The sequence below is a fragment of the Bos indicus genome, chromosome 17, assembly GCF_029378745.1.
Source record: "Bos indicus isolate NIAB-ARS_2022 breed Sahiwal x Tharparkar chromosome 17, NIAB-ARS_B.indTharparkar_mat_pri_1.0, whole genome shotgun sequence".
Lineage (NCBI taxonomy): Eukaryota > Metazoa > Chordata > Mammalia > Artiodactyla > Bovidae > Bos > Bos indicus.
The window spans coordinates 3208574-3227974 of NC_091776.1; the positions used below are offsets into that span (position 1 = coordinate 3208574).

Sequence of the window (19401 nt, forward strand, 5' to 3'; positions counted from 1 at the left end):
TATGCAGAAGAAATGATACAATTTCTGAGATTTGCTTCAAGAGTAGACAGGGAAGGGAAATATCTGAATGTCTAATAATATTAGCCGTGAGTTAACAAATATTATTTTTTATCCTTTTCCATATGGTTTATTGTAGGATATTGAATATAACTGCCTGTGCCACACAGTAGGTCCTTGTTATTTGTCCATCCTTGTATGATGGCTTGCACCTGCCATCCCACGTCCGCCGAGCCCCTGCCCCGGCCCCGGCCCCCGCAGCCTGCTCTCTGTGTCTGTGAGCCTGTTTCTGTCATAGTTCCGTTCACTTGTGTCACGCTGTAGATCTGATGTATAAGTGACATCAAATGGTATTTGTCTTTCTGTGTCTGACTTACTTCACTTTATGATGATCTCTAGGTCCATCCATCCTGCTGCAAATGGCATTATTTCGGTCTTTTTATGGCTGAGTGATATTCCATTGTGTATATAATCTGCATCTTTTTTACCTATTCTCCTGTCGATAGACATTTAGGTTGTTTCTGTATCCCGGCTATTGTGAATGGTGCTGCTATGAATATGGAAGCACATGTATCTTTTTGAATTATAGTTTTGTCAGGATATATTCCCAGGATTGGGGTTGCTGAATGATGTGGCACATAGGTTGATAAATACTGGAGCTAAGTGATAGGCATGTGAAAGTTCATTATATCATTGTCTAACTTTTAGTATGTGAAAATTTCCATAATAAAGTTTTTATAATCTGTTGCATTTCTTGTCTATATTTTTCATATAATCCTTATGTTCATATTCTCACAGAGCTCTAAGGTAAATAAATCTCCCAAATGATCACAGATATATTTGTATTAATTAATTCTCTGTGTTCTGCATTATTAACTAACATTAATTTCTTAATTTTGTGTGTGTGTGTGTGTGTGTAGAAGATAGTTCTGATCACTTCAAGATTGATGCCAACAGTGGTGAAATAAGAACAACTAGAGTACTTTCACGTGATTATGGACCTTCTTACAGGATGACTGTAATAGCCAGTGACCAGGGAGTGCCTCCTCTTCAAGGACAGGCAGTTATCAATATTCAGGTAATAGCGCACATCACACAAATGGGGAAAAATGCCCTGAAAGTTTTTTTTTTTTTACTTTATATACAAATGTATAGAGTGAAGATACTTTAAAAATGTGAATACTCCCTTTAAAGAGCATTGCAGATGTATGTGTACATTATATTAAGTGACTTTACTACTATTTGAGAAATGACTATATTGAAATAAATGTTTATTTTAACTTTGTAAATTACTGACAAGATACTTTCATCACTATGTGGGTATTTATACTACTTTTTTAATGAAGAACAAAAAATATCTTTTCTTTTTTCCTAATTGCAAGGACCTGGCAAATTTGCAGAAGAAACATTTATAAACAAATGGCCAATAATAAATCACATAGTTTTTGTAACTATTTTAAAAATTAGAAAGTCACTTGAGGTCCATATTTTAAGGCTTCCCTTTAGTCATAATGAGCAAATGATTTGTGGGAAGTCTTTTTTTTTTTTTTTGGAAGTCTTGATAGTAGGAAAAAATTACACCAATCCATCAATAACAAGATGACTATAGGAAGATTTTTTATTCAAACACATGATAATCAGTAATATTAACATAGATATGAATACTAATCAGGAATATATATCCCCAAGTATTCTGTTTCCAAAGTATATTAACTGACTAAGGATGTGTGGTTTAGGAGAAAATTCTATCATAATATCTCAAGTCTCTAATTTCAGATAAACAGATACATGATTCTTAAATGTATGCAGATGTTGTCATTAAGGAGATAAGGGTTTCTAGGATTTAGAGTAGTTTGTGGAACTAACTACCTTGGTTCTCATCTGTGGCCTCAGCAAACTATCATTGCATCCATTACAGCAAACGGGGAAGTAGAAAATCCTATACTTTCTTATCTCCTAGATATGATGCAATTTTTAATTTTCAGAGACATACTGGAATTAGGCAATAAAAGAAAAGACATTTTCTCATCAATTACTATATATATATTTATTTGTAATATGTATATATACATGTCATGAATAGACGGAATTAGGGTCCAAAAGAATAGCAGCACCTGTGTTGATTAAATTATTAAAATACTGCAAATTAACAGCTCCTTTTTATTCTTATTTCAGGTGATACCACTATCCAAAGGGAGAACTGTCATTTCTCAGAATATTAGACATTTAGTTATACCAGAAAACTTGAAGCCTACAAAAGTAATGAGCTTGATAAAGTCACCTGATCACCTTCAACGACAGCATGGTGGAAAGTTGCATTTTAGTATCGCTGCAGATGACAAGGATGGTCACTTTGAAGTGGACAGCTCAACAGGAGACTTGTTCCTCTCTAAGGAACTGGATTATGAAATGATGTCTCATTATCTTCTCAGGGTGGTAACTAAAGACCATAGCAGAAACCCTCCCGTGAATAGCACAGTCTTCCTGAGTGTTGCTGTGGAAGATCAGAATGACCATTCCCCATCTTTCCGGGAGGAGTTCATTGTGATAAGTGTACCAGAGAACACCCCTGTTGGTACTCTGGTGCACATCTTCAATGCCAAAGATGGTGATGGAAGTTTTTTGAACAGTAGAATACAATACTTCATTGAAGCCAACCACCCTGGAATGAATCCATTTCTCATCCACCCCTCATCTGGCACTTTGGTCACCACGTCTCCCCTTGACAGAGAGAGAGTTCCAACTGTTGTCCTGACAGTAACCGCATCGGACCAGGCTGTGAACGTGACGGACCGGCGATTGAGATCACTGATGGCGAAGGTAGTGATTCTGGATGTGAATGACCACAGTCCCACTTTTACATCTTTCCCCATCGCCCATGTCAGAGAGGATGCTGCGGTGGGCTCCTTGGTGCATCACATAACTGCTCAAGATCCAGATGCAGGAAGGAATGGAAGAGTAACATTTAGCATCCTCTCAGGAAATGAAAACATGGCCTTTATGCTAGATGAGTCATCAGGTACCGTCTAAGTCACTGTTGATTACAACCTGTGATTGCTTGCTTGCATTTATCCTTTCCATTTTCCTCTGTTATCAAATAATCTTCTCAAGATGCATATGCATTAAGGAAATTTGACTTGATTTACCATTTCACTTATACAGATGGTAGGCATAGAGGTTGTATTCAGGAAACCAACAGTAGTTGGCCTGTTTGTTAATATAGATCTCTGGTTTGTAGCTAGGTCACATTTCCTGGGGTGAACATTTTACAGTAGCCAACTTTTTTGCCCTCATTGTGCGTGTTCACAGGGTAGGAGGTATACGAAGATAGATCAAGGTAGAGCATGACTGGTCAACCATGTTAATCAAAGACTTTAGTATCAAAACATCTCTAAGATCATAGAAACATACCCTTGTAAATAGTTGGAAATCATGTGTTTTTAAATAGTTGGATTAATTTGGACATCAAGACCCTCACTTTTCACAACTGAACCATTTTATTTTTGGTGGAAGCATTTATTCACTCTTCAGTACTCTGCAGAAATGACACTGACATTGTCACAAGACAGTGACACTCACTGTCACTGCTCTTATCTTGCTGTCACCAAATTGCCAGATAATGTCTTCTAAAAGTTTTGATGTAGCTTGATGGACAGTTATATATACAAAGTGTCAACCTTGTAATACTGACATTTTCTCACCAGTTAACACACACACACACACATATAATTGAATGAAATTCCTTCACCCTGATTTTCAGAAAATATTAAAGAGATGGACTACCATCTCATTCTCAAAATAAAGTCATTTCTGTATGAACAACAGGAAAAAATCTCAGACGTATACCATTTGGTCCAACTGTTAATAAGAACATTATTTGGAAGTGAGATTGAATGTGTAGGATTTGGAAGTCATGATTATAGTCTGGCTATGTACTGTTGGAAATTTTCATCAAAATATTTATTAAATCCTGTACATATGGTTCCATTCTGAGGCCTGCATGCACACTACCTAAAAGCCCAACTGACAGAGAGAGAGTCCAGACCTAGTTGCTGATTTCTGTTAGAGCTCGGGTCTCCAAGGATCTGTTTCAGCAATGCTTCAAATGCTTTCCAGAATGGCTAAGGAAGGTCCCTTTCAGGTTGTTAAAGAGGGTGGATAAAAATAGAATTGTGTCTCAGTAATATAGATATCATGAATCTTGAACAATTGCAGTGGCTGTTTCAGATCTTTTTAACATCATAAAAATGCTAATTACTGAATATACTCATATGAGATGGGCTATTTTTTCTCTCACAAGGTTCATATTTTTTTAAATCAAGACAAAGTAAGGTTTTCAATGGCTTTGTCTATGAAGTATAAAATGATAAGCAATTCTTGAGAAGCCATTTTATAAAATATGACTCAGTAAACCTCTTTAATTATTTGAAGAAATGCTCTTATAGGATAAACATGTGTTAGAGAAGCAAGTACCAATTCTAAAAGAAAAAATGTGACAGTTGGAATTATGTAACAAATATATGTATGCAAGTTTTTATAACACGTGGCTTATGTGAATTATGTACTTCAGTGGCAGTTGGATAGAGACATTTTATTTGTGAATTTTATTGTCCTAGTTGTAAAGTCTTTATTATTTTTTATTAATATGAAAGATAGTTAACTGAGAATAGTATAAAGAAACTGTAACTTTTTAACAAAAACTTAATGTCTTAAAGGATATAACCATAACTTTTTGTACCTTGGTCACATTTACACATGAAGTGTCCTTTGACATAAAGAGGGATACTGTTAGAACCTTGTTATTCAGTTGCTAACTCATGTCCCACTCTTTGTGACCCTGTGGACTGCAGCACGCCAGGCTGCTCTGTCCTTCATTGTCTTCTGGAGTTTGCTCAAACTCATGTTCATTGAGTCGGTGATGCCATCCAATCATCTCATCTTTTGTCGCTCCCTTCTCCTCATGCCCTCAATCTTTCCCAGCATCAGTCTTTTCTGATGAGTTGGCTCTTTGCATCAGATGGCCAAAGTATTGGAGCTTCAGCTTCACTATCAGTCCTTCCAATGAATACTTAGGGTTGTTTTTCTTTAGTATTAACTGCTTTGATCTTGCAGTCCAAGAAACTCTGAAGAGTCTTCTCCAGCACCATGGTTCAAAAGCATCCGTTCTCCAGTGCTCAGCCTTCCTTATGGTCCAGCTTTTACATCCATACATGACTACTAGAAAAACCATAGCTTTAACCATATGGACCTTTGTTGGCAAAGTGATGTCTCTGCTTTCTAATATGCTGTCTAGGTTTGTCAGAGTTTTTTCTTCCAGGAAGCAAGCCTTTCTTTAATTTCATGGCTGCAGTCACTGTCTGCAGTGATTTTGGAGCTCAAGAAAGTAAAATCCGTCACTGTTTCCACTTCTACCACTTCTGTTTGCCATGAAGTTCAAAGGTTGTTGCTGAACCACGAAAGACACTGGGATTCTTGGCCTCCGGAGGAGAAGACTTCAATCCGGGGCCATAGACGAGGCTTGATCGTTCAGAGCTTTTGTGTGATAAAGTTTTATTAAAGTAAGAAAAGGGATAGGGAGAGCTTCCGACATAGACATCAGAAGCGGGATGGAGAGTGCCCCCTTCGCTAGTGTTAGCAAGGGGGTTATATACTTTTTAAGTAGTTATTACAGTGAATCAAAAGAATGTCTGGAGATTGTAAAGATCTTACTAGACCCGCTCCCATAATTTACATTTTAAGATAACAGGATTAGCCAGAAAGTTTTTTCCAGAAACTGTCCTGAAGCAGGATACATTCTTGTTACATAATCCTTGGTACAGAGTTTAAACTGAGTTGTTTGTTGTGTAATCATCAGTTTGAGGCTTAAAGATAGAAACGTGACTTACGTGACTATGACTAAGACTAAAAAATGTAGAGAAAAAAGAAAAACTTTTATCCTTTCCTCCTCCTTGAGAATCCCAGACCCCTCTCTCTTTGGGGACCCCCAGACTTCTTATCCATCTGCCTAGGAATTGACTCTCCCAAAGTAATGGACCAGATGCCATGATCTTAGTTTCTTGAATGTTAAGTTTTAAGCTAGCTTTTTAACTCCCCTCTTTAACCCTCATCAATAGGCTCTTTAGTTCCTCTTCACTTTCTGTCGTTATAGTGGTATTTTTTTTTTTTTAATGAAGATAGATGTTGGGTAGATAAATATCCTTGATGTAATCATCTCAGTAAATAATGGTACATGATGGATTATTACTGAATTCTGATTCATTCTTATATTTAAATTACGGTGACTTTTAAAAATGTTCTCTTTTATTCTAGATAATATATAAATTTAACTTTAACAGAAAAAGTTTCTGAATTTTTAGCAGGTTAGAGAACTTATGCAAAAGTAGAGTAAGCATGACTTCCCCAAAGAATATTATGCATTACTTTTCTTCTCTTTCAAAACAGGTTTTCTAACTACTGCTTCTCCTTTGGATTATGAGATAAAAAGTCAGCACATTCTGACCCTTCTGGCACTGGATGGTGGCACACCAACACTTTCTTCATCCCAGACTTTGACAGTTACTGTTCTTGATGTAAATGATGAGGCCCCAGTATTTAAGCAGCACCTGTATGAAGCTTCAGTTAAAGAAAATCAAAATCCAGGAGAGTTTGTCACAAGAGTTGAAGCTGTGGACAGAGATTCAGGTAACTCAAAAATACGGCAACTAAGTAATTCATTCATAAAATTAAATATGGATCAGAAATTTACCAGAAATTTGAAAACAGTTGCTAGTTATCTCAGATTTCTGATATTTTGTTAATTACCATACATGTAAAAAATGAATGTATAATGTGTAGTTTTTGTAGCATTTGCTTATATTAAGTTTTATTATTATAGTAGATACATATCTAATTAGCATAAAATTTATTGATTCGATCTTGATAATAAACAAGTATAGACAAAGTATCACATTTTTTTTTTCAGATTGTAGTAGCAAAATACATGAGTACAGAAAGTAAATGGCTCCTGATTTCCTCTATGCATAGCATAATAGAAGAGAGAATGCTGTTGTCAGACTGCCTGGGTTGGAATCCTGGAAGCACCGCTTAAGCTGTGTAGCCTTGCCTCAGCTTTATACTAGTTGTTTCTGCTCCTTGGTTTCCTTATCTGTAAAATGGGGATTACAAGAGAGCCTAATTCACAGTTCTGAGAATGGAAGAGGTATCACCTACAAAGAGCTGAGACCGTGTTTGGCACAATAAATGGTCAACAAATGTTAATTCCCATCATTACTGTAATACTATTAATATTAATATCAACCACTGTGTCCAGACAAATGACTTTGAAGTGAACAGTTACTATGACTGCTGCTGCTGCTAAGTCACTTCAGTTGTGTCCGACTCTGTGCGACCCCATAGATGGCAGCCCATCAGGCTCCCCCGTCCCTGGGATTCTCCAGGCAAGAACACTGGAGCGGGTTGCCATTTCCTTCTCCAATGCATGAAAGTGAAAAGTGAAAGTGAAGTCGTTCAGTCGTGTCCAGTTCTTAGCTACCCCATGGACTGCAGCCTACCAGGCTCCTCCATCCATGGGATTTTCCAGGCAAGAGTACTGGAGTAGGGTGCCATTGCCTTCTCCGTACTATGACTAGGGATTTTCAAATATCTTAGAATTTCTTTTCAATATCACTATGACTTTTGGGGGACATTTAAGTTTCAGTAACTCTAATAATATACTTTTTAAATTTTAAACTAAATACTTATAAAAATTATAATGAAATATTTGCCATTAACAGCATATGCTGAATTTTTAAATCTGAATTAATACAAATAGTTTAATAAGTTGGTCTTTTTAAATTAACATTTGTATATAGCAACTGGCGATTCATAATCAATATAATATTTTGTTCTTCTCTTGAAAGAACTGTAACAGATGTTTCTATGAAAATAATAGTATGAACACCAGCATTTACCTCCTAAATTGTTTATCAGAGGAGTAAAAGATGCATTTTTCTTGAACTTTTAAGTTATTTACCATTTAGATGCTTTGCCCTTTGGGGAAACATCCTCTTTTAAAGAAATGTATTTTTTGTGATGCTACAAAATCTTTGACGGGCCAGCCCAGTTTTCTCTTTTGACCAGAGCGGGGCAGTGTGATCAAAGAGTTTTGCTTGCTGTGCTCACCAAGAGGGCTAGAGTGCCCTAGCAACTGCTCGTCCCAACTCCGCTTTGAACTGAGCACGTTTCTGGCAGTGTGGTTTTTAGATGATGGAAACAATGGAGAATATACATGAGCTTTGTTTTTCCAATGTATCCAGTATGGTAAAGTTCTTTGAGAGCATTTTCTGATGTAAACTGAGTCACGCAGGGCTCTGGGCAGCACAGAAACCACTTCCCAAAGTGCAGACGGATAAAATGCAGTCAGTCACTGGTGTGTGATTTAGAGATCATTTAAAGTTTGTAAAATGCTTCCTCCCCTTGACTTTATTAATTCATTTTTTAGAATTGACCCTATGGAAAATATTGATTTACTTTAATATTTGAAGGAGAAAAGAATTTGTCTCAAAAGTTTTCATATGTCAACTAAAGATGACTACCAAAATATGCCTTCCAATTTTTACTGTCAAGTTGCCAAGTGCTAGTGTAATTTTCTTTTGGAATGAATGGTCTGCAACCTGTTATTTATAATTTAATTGAAAGTTTATTATTTTAGAGATTATGGTTTGCCAGGAAATTTGGATGCAAAATTGCTGGTTTTCTGGCTTTTCATTTGTGGGTGTTTGAGATACAAAATTAGCATTTCCTGAGTCTCATGTACCTTCACAAGTTTTGTGTACAATCTTGGTTTACTGAAATCTCAGTGTTTTTAATGAGGCCAGATCTGTTAAACCAATGGTTATGTCAGTGTATGTGAATTTGGATGTATGCATGTGCTTTTGAACATATCTTTCCTAAATCTTTTTCTTCTTCTTTGCTTGTTGGATTAAGACAATGAAAAAGGATTATGCATAAGAATTAAATGATGTCAGGATTTTAACATATCTGGCATCACATTGGAATTTATTAATGGCTTGTTTAATAGTATGTATTCTTAAAAATACTATAGCTTTACTTAATACTTGAAAGGTTAACATGTGTTTTCTAGCATTCTACAATGTAGTTTTTAAAAGTGTAAGCCTACAATGTTGTTTGGCATTCAAAACCCATAGGAATTTGAGTACTGAATGTTTATGATGTATGACTCACACTGGCTCTAACAGGAGTCTTTTCTTGTATTAAATGGGAAAAACAACTACCACATTTTAACTAAGATATTAAAACTGCTACAGCATTTGGTGCCACCAACAAGAGCTCCATTGTTAGTGAGAAAAGATCTACCCCCAGGGGTACCTCTCCCCTAGTCCTGGGAGGAAGGGTGCCCCATCAGGAAAGACGACTCAGTCCTGATGATGTATTGGCTCATTCGTGGTACAACAGCACATTGCCATGCTAAAATGTTGAATTCTATAGTGAAATTTTATTCTCTATCCCATAAAAATGCATCTGGATTTATCGTGAACAATCTCTACATCTGGTTTCTTGGAAACTGTCTCGTGCTGGATGAACAACTAGACCCAACAACCTACTCTTGGAGCAAAGTTAGAAACACTGCCATGACGGTATTTCATCTATTTCCCTGAATCTAAGATACCATTAATTGTAAGAAGCATCTAACTCCAGACATATTAAAATTGGGGGAAAATTTTAGAATTAATGAAAGAGTAAACAGAGACAGAAAAAGGACTACTCACCCAGAGAGAATCACTATTAAAACTTGGAAATATAATCTTCATTCATTTAATACACGGTGTTGTGATTATATGATTATTTGTCTGTCTGCCTGCCTTTTAAGGTGTGAACTCATAGATTCAAAACATTTTAATATTTCACTTGCTTTTATCCCAGGTCTCTAAGATAATGCAAGCTATGACATAGGAGTGTAGTAACTATTTTTGACTACATGATTTGAGAAACTGCAGCATCTGTGAAATAGGCTGCTTCAAGCTGCCTTCACTCTTCTGAACTAATTCATTTGTTTATTTCTTCATTCACTCAGCCAGGCACAATCCTTTTTCTGCTTTGGAAATGGTTGAGTTGTGTAGGCATTGTATTGTTGAGGAATTACATGAAAAATTATATTCATAAAGAGTAAATCTGAAATCAACACTCTGCTCGTCAGAATTATTTATTAATTCCTTATGATTTTGAGGATACATTTCTATTCTCTTTTAGCTTAACAACCAGACACTTCAGTAAGTGATTGTGGTGTTCCTCTCTATTCTCAGCTCCTATCACTTGCCCACCTTTACTCTAGGATAGGGTTATGCAAACCTTTCTCTGTAAAGGGCAAAACAGTGATTGTTTTAGGTTGTGCAGGCTATAGGTCTCCATTATTCAATGCTGATATTGGAGCAAGACATCAGCAGTAGGTCATACATAAACAAATAAATGTAGTTGGACTTCCATGGAACTTTACAAAATCAGGCAACAGGCTGGATTTGGCCAGTGGGCTATAGTTTGCCAACTGCTGCTATATATATATCTAATTAAGGTATCTAAGTTACTTCTTTCTGGTCATCAGATCCAATTACCATGTCATCACAGTAGTGGATCAGTGTGATGAAATACTGGATGCTGAGATGATCTTTATCTCTGCTGAGTAGATGATGGTTGATAGTGGAAGACTTTACATAAAGATGTACTGTTGTTCCTGCTGGATGAAAGCAGATCACTTCCGATAGTCCTTATAAATTGGTGTAGAGTGTTGTTCTCATTTCAGTTATTGTATTCTTCAACTCTGTTGGTTGCTCTTTATATTTTCCCTTTGTTTAAAACTTCTTGTAGCTTCTCACTCTGTGCATCCTCTTGTTTCCTGTGTTCTTGGATCATCTTTGTGATCATTATACTGAACTCTTTCTCAGGAGGATTACCTATTTCCATGTCATTTAGTTGTTTTTCTGGAGTTTTATCTTGTTCCTTCACCTAGAACATATTCCTCTGCTTTTTTGTCTGAATTATTTTGTCTGAATTTCTATTTTTATGTATGTGGAATATCAGTTATGTTTCTTGAACTTGGAGAAGTGGCCCTCTGTAGAGGATGTCCTATGTCCCAGCAGTACACTCTGTTCTTGTTACTCAAGGGCCAGAGACCAGCTGGTCTTGGGGTAGGTTCTGACCTGCATTTGTGGACTCACTTCTGCAGCCCCCTGGTGAGTGAGGCTGATCTGGAGGCTTGTTCAGGATTCCTAGTGGGAGAAGCAGTGCCTCTCCACTGGTGGGTGGAGCTGGGCCTTGGCCAGGGTGGGCAGGGCTCTGTCAAGGAGTGCATCTGGAGACAGCTGTGAGCTCAGGAAGTCTTGAGGCAGCCTGTCTGCTGTGTTCCCACCCTGCTGGTTGTCTGGCGTGAGATGTCCTAGTACTGGAGACTGCAGGCTGTTGGGTGGGGCCAGGTCTCAGTCCCAAAAAGTTGGCCTCCAGGAGAGCTCATGCTGATGACCACTCCTCAGTGTGTGCACCACCAGTGTCCTTGTCCCAGAATAAGTCGCAGCTGCCCCCTCCCCTGCCTCCCCAAGAGACCCTCCAAGACCCACAGGTGGTTATGGCCCAGGTTATGCAGGCACTTTTGTCCTTGGTCCCAGTGTGCCTGAGACCTCGGACATGCCCTCCAAGAGTGGAGTCTCTGTTTTCCCCAGTCCTGTGGAGTTCCTGAACTCAAACCTCATTGCCCTTTAAAGCCAAATACTCTGGGGGCTCACTCCTCCCTATGCCAGACCCCCAGGCTTGGGAACCTGACATGGGGCCCAGAACTCTCATTCCTGTGGGAGAACTTCTATGGTATAAATTGTTCTCTAGTTTGTGGGTTGCTGATCCCAGGGAGGGGGTATGGGATTTGACTATATTGCAAGTTCATGCCCCTACCATCGCACTGTGGTTTGCTCTTTATGTCTCTGGATGTAGAATATATTTTCTGGTAGGTTCCAGTCTTTTTTAATCAATGGTTGTTCAACAATTAGTTGTAATTTAGATAGACTTGTGGGAAGAGGTGAGTTCAACTTGCTTCTACTCTGCTATCTGGTCCAGGAAGTCTGAGAGTGTTGGTTCTCAAAAGGTGACCTCCAGAGCCAGTGGTACCATCATCCTCAACTGACACGGAGGGCTACTACCAGAGGGCGTTTAAAGGATGCTGTGTCCCTCTAACCAAGGCCTTTCCCATGGTCTTTATGAAGGGAGAGTCCTCTGAATTGTTGGTAAATGTAGTCAGAGGAGGGTGGTGGGCATGTCATACATAAATCCATCCTAACGTTCTTCTCAAACTTTCCTTTCCTGTATAGTATGCAGGGGAAAGTCTGGCATCTCAAACTCAACAATGATAGGCCACTTGTAACACAACCAATCAAAAGAAACTGTCAAGGGACATAGCTATACGAGTTAAAACATTCAATTCAGAATAACTAGTAAGCACACTACATCAATAAATCCAGCCTAAACCAAAGTGCTATTTAATCTTTCTGGGTTTCACATTCTTAGAATTGATTTCCACACATTTTGGACAGACTTATCCTAATATAAGTTAGAAAAATCTTGATATTCTTTGAAAGCTGAAAGCTGTCTCTGACTGAGTCATATTTGCATGTATGCTGAGATCTGCCTGCAGTATGTTGAAATCTGTGGGTCTTCATATGGATTTTCCCTTCCAAGAAGCTACTCCTCATATATCTGCTGCCCAATTTGGTTCTGATATTCAGAGAGATTGACTTCCTTAGAAGCTTTCAGCTATTTTGACTATGACCTAAACTATGACTTTAAAGCCTCAGCTTATAATTTTCTTTCTGTAAGCTCTCATTGTATTCAGAGCTAGCCAGTTCACACCATACTCCTTTTACTATCCCAAGGCCATGGTCAGCACCATTTTGTCCTCTAAGGAATAGGAGTCCTTTAATAGTCAGTTCATCACAATCAAACATGGGTGATCATTTAATTGATTATGATACTACAGTGTGTGTGTGTGTGCATGTGCGTGCACACACACTAAGTCACTTCAGTTGTGTCTGACTGTTTGTGACCCTATGGACTATAGCCCATCAGGCTTCTCTGTCCATGGGATTCTCTATGCAAGAATACTGGAGTTGATGCCATGCCCTCCTCCAGGAGATCTTCCCGACTCAGGGATCACACCCACGTCTCTTATATCTCCTGTACTGGCAGGTGGGTTCTTTACCACTAGCACCACCTGGGAAGCCCCTGTGATACCATTGCAAGTGACAAATTACTCGTGTTTCATTTCCTTCGGGCAGGAACCCAGCACTGCCTTTAAGGCCAAAGGCATAACCAAACCAGTATCAGAATCCCTGATACCTGGGACCCACTCTTGTTCCAAGTACTGCACCAGTCATATGTAATCAGGAAAACCAGCTGTTAAAATACTGGTATGGAAGGCTGAGTAAGTGAAAAAGGAATCCTGAAGTAACCCAGAAAAAAATAACTATAGGAAAGCAGCTAACACCCCTAATTCTGGAAAACAAAAAGAAGATGAGATTATCAGAACCTAGGCAGAGAAAAAGCAGAAGGGCTTTGTAGAGCCTGGTCTGGGAGAGCCAAAAGAGACAGAAAGTTGTGAGCAGCTGTTACACCAGGAAAAATGGCGTTGCTGACAGGGAAAGTAAGAGAACCGGAAGAAGTAGTCCCATCTGCTTTCCTCTGACCTTCAGTCTCCCTTGAGGGTCGCTTTATGGCAGATGCTAACAGGGGCTTAGTGGCAAAGGAGGTCCTGCACAGCTGTGGCATCCGGATCCCCAGCCCCAGCATTGCAGGGCAGAGGAGGGAAGAATGGCTTCAGATCCGAGGCACCATAATTTAGTATACCAATAACTAGTACACCTTGTAAAGGATGGAGGGAGCTGCTGGCAGAAGGAACAGCAACATCAAAGACCCTAACAGAAAGACACTTAGCATGTTCAGAGAGCAGAAGGGACATTGGTGGGCCAAGAAAAATTATGAGAAGAGCTTGGAGAAATAAGCAGAGCCCATATAATATGGGACGTTGTAGCCTGCAGTATGGTGTTTGGTTCCTATTTTGATTGCATTCACTTTATTCCCTCTTACTTGATAAATCTAATTCATCTTTAGGGCCTCAGCTTATACAGAAGGCAACACATAGTTATGTCTTATCATGTGGAATTGTAATTGCCTGCTTATTTATCTGAATCCAGTGCTACACTGTATGTAGCATGAGAGCAGAGAGTGTGTCTTCTTGCCAGCAGTTACATCCTTAGCATGTGGTGTGGTACCTTGGCACTTGCTCTCACTATCTCTGTAGGTTTGTTAAATGAGATATAAATGAGCAATTATCTACTTGTGATAAATCTTCCCTGATCCCCTTTCCCAGTGATTTCACATACTCCACCACACTGTCTATAATTCTCCACTATCACTTTATGGCAAATAGATGGAGAAACAGTGGAAACAGCGGCAGACTTTATTTTTTGGGGGGCTCCAAAATCATTGGAGATGGTGACTGCAGCCATGAAAGTAAAAGACACTTTCTCCTTGGAAGAAAAGTTATTACCAACCTAGACAGCATATTAAAAAGCAGAGACATTACTTCCGGTAGTCATATATGGATGTGAGAGTTGGACTATAAAGAAAGCTAAGCGCTGAAGAACTGATGCTTTTGAACTGTGGTGTTGGAGAAGACTCTTAGGAGATCCAACCAGTCCATCCTAAAGGAAATCAGTCCTGAATGTTCATTGGTAGGACTGATGTTGAAGCTGAAACCAATACTTTAGCTACCTGGTGTGAAGAGCTGACTCATTGAAAAGACCCTGACGCTGGGAAAGATTGAGGGCAGGAGGAGAAGGGGACAACAGAGGATGAGATGGCTGGATGGTATCACTGACTCAATGGACACGGGTTTGAGTAAACTCTGGGAATTGGTGATAGATAGGGAGGCCTGGTGTGCTGCAGTCCATAGGGTTGCAAAGAGTTGGACACGACTGAGCAACTGAACTGAAATGAGAGGAATTCTAAGGACCAAGATAATTCAATGATAGTTCAAGATAATTTGGTGGTATTTTTCGAGTGCCTGGCACTTGGTAAATGTATGTTGTATAAATAAATGTGTGTTGCATGAGTGAATGAATTAATCAAATAACTGGGGCTCAGTACATATGTGTCATCTGCATATGGATGGAAACTGAAGCCAGTGAACTGGGAAAGAGGTAGAATGAATTCCTTCCTTCCTCTTTCCCCTTCCCCTTCTCTTCCTTCCTTCCTCTCTCTCTTTGTTCTTTCCTTTCCATGTTTTTTTTTTTTTTTTAATTAGTCAGCAATATCTGAAGTTACGGAGAAGATAAGTCAGCTAAACATGATCAGTAGATTTTTATAACCAGAAGCTTATTGATGACTGTAGAAAGAATAACTATATATGGCAGTGGTTTCAACCTAGCTGCAGGGAATTTTTAAAAGAAGCTTGGCTATAAAGAGAAGAAAACTTGTTTCTTACAGTTAGCTTCTGTTGCTGCTTAGTTGCTTTGGTCGTGTCTGACTCTGTGTCATCCTATGGACTGCAGCCTGCCAGGCTCCTCTATCCATGGGATTCTCTAGGCAAGAGTACTAGAGTATGTTCCATACCCTCCTCCAGGGGATCTTCCCAACCCAGAGATCGAACCCAGGTCTCCTATATTGTAGGCAGAGTCTTTATCACTGAGCCACCAGGGAAGCCCCTTATAGCTAGAGAAGAGTATAATTTAAGGGGAAAATGTAAAGAGAAAGATTAGAACTGACAGGAAAACTTCAAGAGGGTGTTTGAAGCATTATTTTTGCCATTGAGACAGACAGCAAGAGGTGGGTTGAGTACAGATGCAAGAAGCTGAGGGAGCCTTTTTCCCAATGCCTCCATTTCTCTGGGAAATAGGAAGGAAAGTGGTTTGTGAGAGTCAGCCAGCAGGTGGTTGGGTAGAAGACCTGAATAGGAAAGGGGTGACCAAGGAGAACTGGACAGATTGCCAGAGGACAGTGGTATTTCAGTGGCCTCAGTCTATGCTTTTGTGAAGTTTTCTCCAGCCCCAATTATCTGCTGGATAGTCCAGAAGACCAGAGAGATGGTTGACATGATCCTGAACAAAGTTTTGCTGGGATTCTTTTGGAAAAAGTCAGAAGACCTGAGGAAATTTGCAAGGTTTCTAAAGTGTTAATTCATGGGTCTGGACTTGATAGGGAAAGAAATGAATTGAGGAAGGGTATCTATCCAAGACTGGGAGAAAGTAAAAGAGCAAAAGACTGTAGGTCTTGAGCTCTAAGAGCAGATATATGTATGCATACACACACACACACACTCATCCTTTACTAGGTGTATTTTAAGTATATCCCTAAATATCTTCAGATTCAGATATCCAGTTTTCTTAGTAAGATTATGGAGTTAGATCAAATAATCTCATTTGACTTTTATTTCTTTGGTTCTCAAATTTGATGATGCTGTGTTTGTTCTGGAGGATTATTCTGTGAGGAGGAAGAAACAAAATGAAGCAGAGAAAAGGCTAATGGAGTTCTGCCAAGAGAATGCACTGGTCATAGCAAACACCTTCTTCCAACAACACAAGAGAAGACTCTACACATGGACATCACCAGATGGTCAACACCGAAATCAGATTGATTATATTCTTTGCAGCCAAAGATGGAGAAACTCTGTACAGTCAGCAAAAACAAGACTTGGAGCTAACTGTGGCTCAGATCATCAACTCCTTATTGCAAAATTCAGACTTAAGTTGAAGAAAGTACAGAAAACCGCTAGACCATTCAGGTATGAGCTAAATCAAACCCCTTACAATTGTACAGTGGAAGTGACAAATAGATTCAAAGTATCAGATCTGATAAACAGAGTCCCTGAAGAATTTTGGATGGAGGTTAGTAACATTGTACAGGAGGCAGGGATCAACACTATCCCCAAGAGAAAGAAATGCAAAAAGGCAAAATGATTGTCTGAGGAGGTCTTACAAATAGCTGAGAATAGAAGAGACATGAAAGGCAAGGGAGAAACAGAAAGATATAGCCATTTGAATGCAGAGTTCCAAAGAATAGCATGGAGAGATAAGAAAGCTTTCCTCAGTGATCAAGTCAAAGAAATAGAGGAAAACAATACAAAGGGAAAGACTAGAGATCTCTTCAAGAAAATTTCATGCAAACATGGGCACAAAAAAGGACAGAAATGGTATGGACCTAACAGAAGCAGAAGATATTTAGAAGAGGTGGCAAGAATACACAGAAGAACTGTACAAAAAAGATCTTCACGACCCAGATAATCACGATGGTGTGATCACTCACCTAGAGTCAGACATCCTGGAATGTGAAGTCAAGTGGGCCTTAAGAAGCATCGCTATGAACAAAGACAGTGGATGTGATGGAGTTCCAGCTGAGCTATTTCAAATCCTAAAAGATGATGCTGTGAAAGTGTTGCACTCAATATGCCAGAAAATTTGGAAAATTCAGCAGTGGCCACAGGACTGGAAAAGGTCAGTTTTCATTCCAATCCCAAAGAAAGACAATGCCAAAGAATGTTCAAATGACCACACAGTTGCACTCATCTCACACAATAGCAAAGTAATGCTCAAAATTCACCAAGCCAGGCTTCAAGAGTACTTGAACCATGGACTTCCAGATATTCAATCTGGATTTAGAAAAGGCAGAGGAACCAGAGATCAAATTGCCAACATCCATTGGATCATCGTAAAAGCAAGAGAGTTCCAGAAAAACATCTACTTCTGCTTTATTGATTACACCAAAGCCTTTGACTATGTGTATCACAGCAAACTGTGGAAAATTCTTCAAGAGATGGGAATACCAGACCACCTGACCTGCCTCCTGAGAAATCTGTATGCAGGTCAGGAAGCAACAGTTAGAACCAGACATGGAACAACGGACTGTTTCCAAATTGGGAAAGGAGTATGTCAAGGCTGTCTATTGCCACCCTGTTTATTTAACTTCTATGCAGAGTACAGCATGCAAATTGCCCAGCTGGATGAAGCACCAGCTGGAATGAAGATTGTCGGAATGACACCACCATTATGGCAGAAAGTGAAGAATTAAAAGAGCTTCTTGATGAAAGCGAAAGAGGAGAGTGAAAAAGTTGGCTTAAAACTCAACATTCAAAAATGAAGATCATGGCACCCGGTCCCATCACTTCATGGCAAATGGATGGAAACAGTGAGAGACTTTGTTTTAAGGGCTCCAAAATCACTGCAGATGGTGACTGCAACCATGAAATTAAAAGACGCTTGTTCCTTGGAAGTAAAGCTATAACTAACCTAGACAGCATATTAAAAAGCAGAGACATTACTTTGCTGACAAAGGTCCATCTAGTCAAAGCTATGGTTTTTCCAGTAGTCATATATGGAAGTGAGAGTCGGACTATAAAGAAAGCTGAGCACTGAAGAATCGATCCTTTTGAACTGTGGTGTTGGAGAATACTCTTGAGAATCCCTTGGACTGCGAGAATATCAAACCATTTCATCCTAAAGGAAATCAGTCCTGAATATTCACTGGAAGGACTGATGCTGAAGCTGAAACTCCAATACTTTGGCCACCTGATGCGAAGAACTGACTCATTAGAAGAGACCCTGATGCTGGGAAAGATTGAAGGCAGGAGGAGAAGGGGATGACAGAGGATGAGGTTGCATGGCATCACCAACTCAATGGACATGAGTTTGAACAAGCTCCAGGAGTTGGTTATGGACAGGGAAGCCTGGTGTGCTGCAGTCCGTGGGGTTACAAAGAGTTGGACACGATTGAGCGAATGAAATGAACTGAATTGGACTGAGGAAGAAGCAAGGCATTAATTGAATTCTGAAAGAGACACAAGTGCAATATTTTCAATGTATTTCACATTGTTTAAGTTGTAAAGGGTGCATAGTTTGTAGTGTGAAAACATATATGTGCAAACTATAGTTACATAAAGATCTCATTTATTCTTAATAAAATACTAGGAGGATTGAAGGTTAAGTAGAGTGTTATGTTAGAAAACAATGTAGAAAAAAAGGAACAATAAAATGTGACAGTTTCTAAGAAGTCAAAGGAGTATTGAATACAATGGTAAAGCACATTAGAGAATAATTAGACCGATGGGAGGAAGGGAAGCTGTAAAAATTTGTGTTTTGTTTAAACATATGAAGACATTTTCTAGGTTTGACAAGTGTCAGGATTTTAAAATGTATAGTATATAATACAATATGTAATATATAATTTTATATGTAATGTGTAATAAGATCACATTATTAATGAGTAGATTTATTTTTTTAAGGGGTCCAAAAATTAAAAGATGCTGTTCTCCATGATATCCTCATAAAGGCAAGGGCCGTACCTCTTTGATTCCCCACCTGTCTCTTTGGCACAGCACTG

The 19401-nt window shown here is 39.0% G+C and overlaps 1 protein-coding gene across 1 annotated transcript in view; it reads left to right on the plus strand.

The window, feature by feature from the left end:
- The window catches only part of DCHS2 (dachsous cadherin-related 2), a 324121-nt gene that overhangs the window by 204255 nt on the left and 100465 nt on the right, over positions 1-19401 (plus strand). Inside the window, exons 9-11 of the mRNA XM_070768961.1 lie at positions 918-1075; positions 2173-3016; positions 6439-6678. Of these exons, the coding sequence (XP_070625062.1) occupies positions 918-1075; positions 2173-3016; positions 6439-6678 (1242 nt within the window). The remainder of the gene's footprint in view (positions 1-917; positions 1076-2172; positions 3017-6438; positions 6679-19401) is intronic.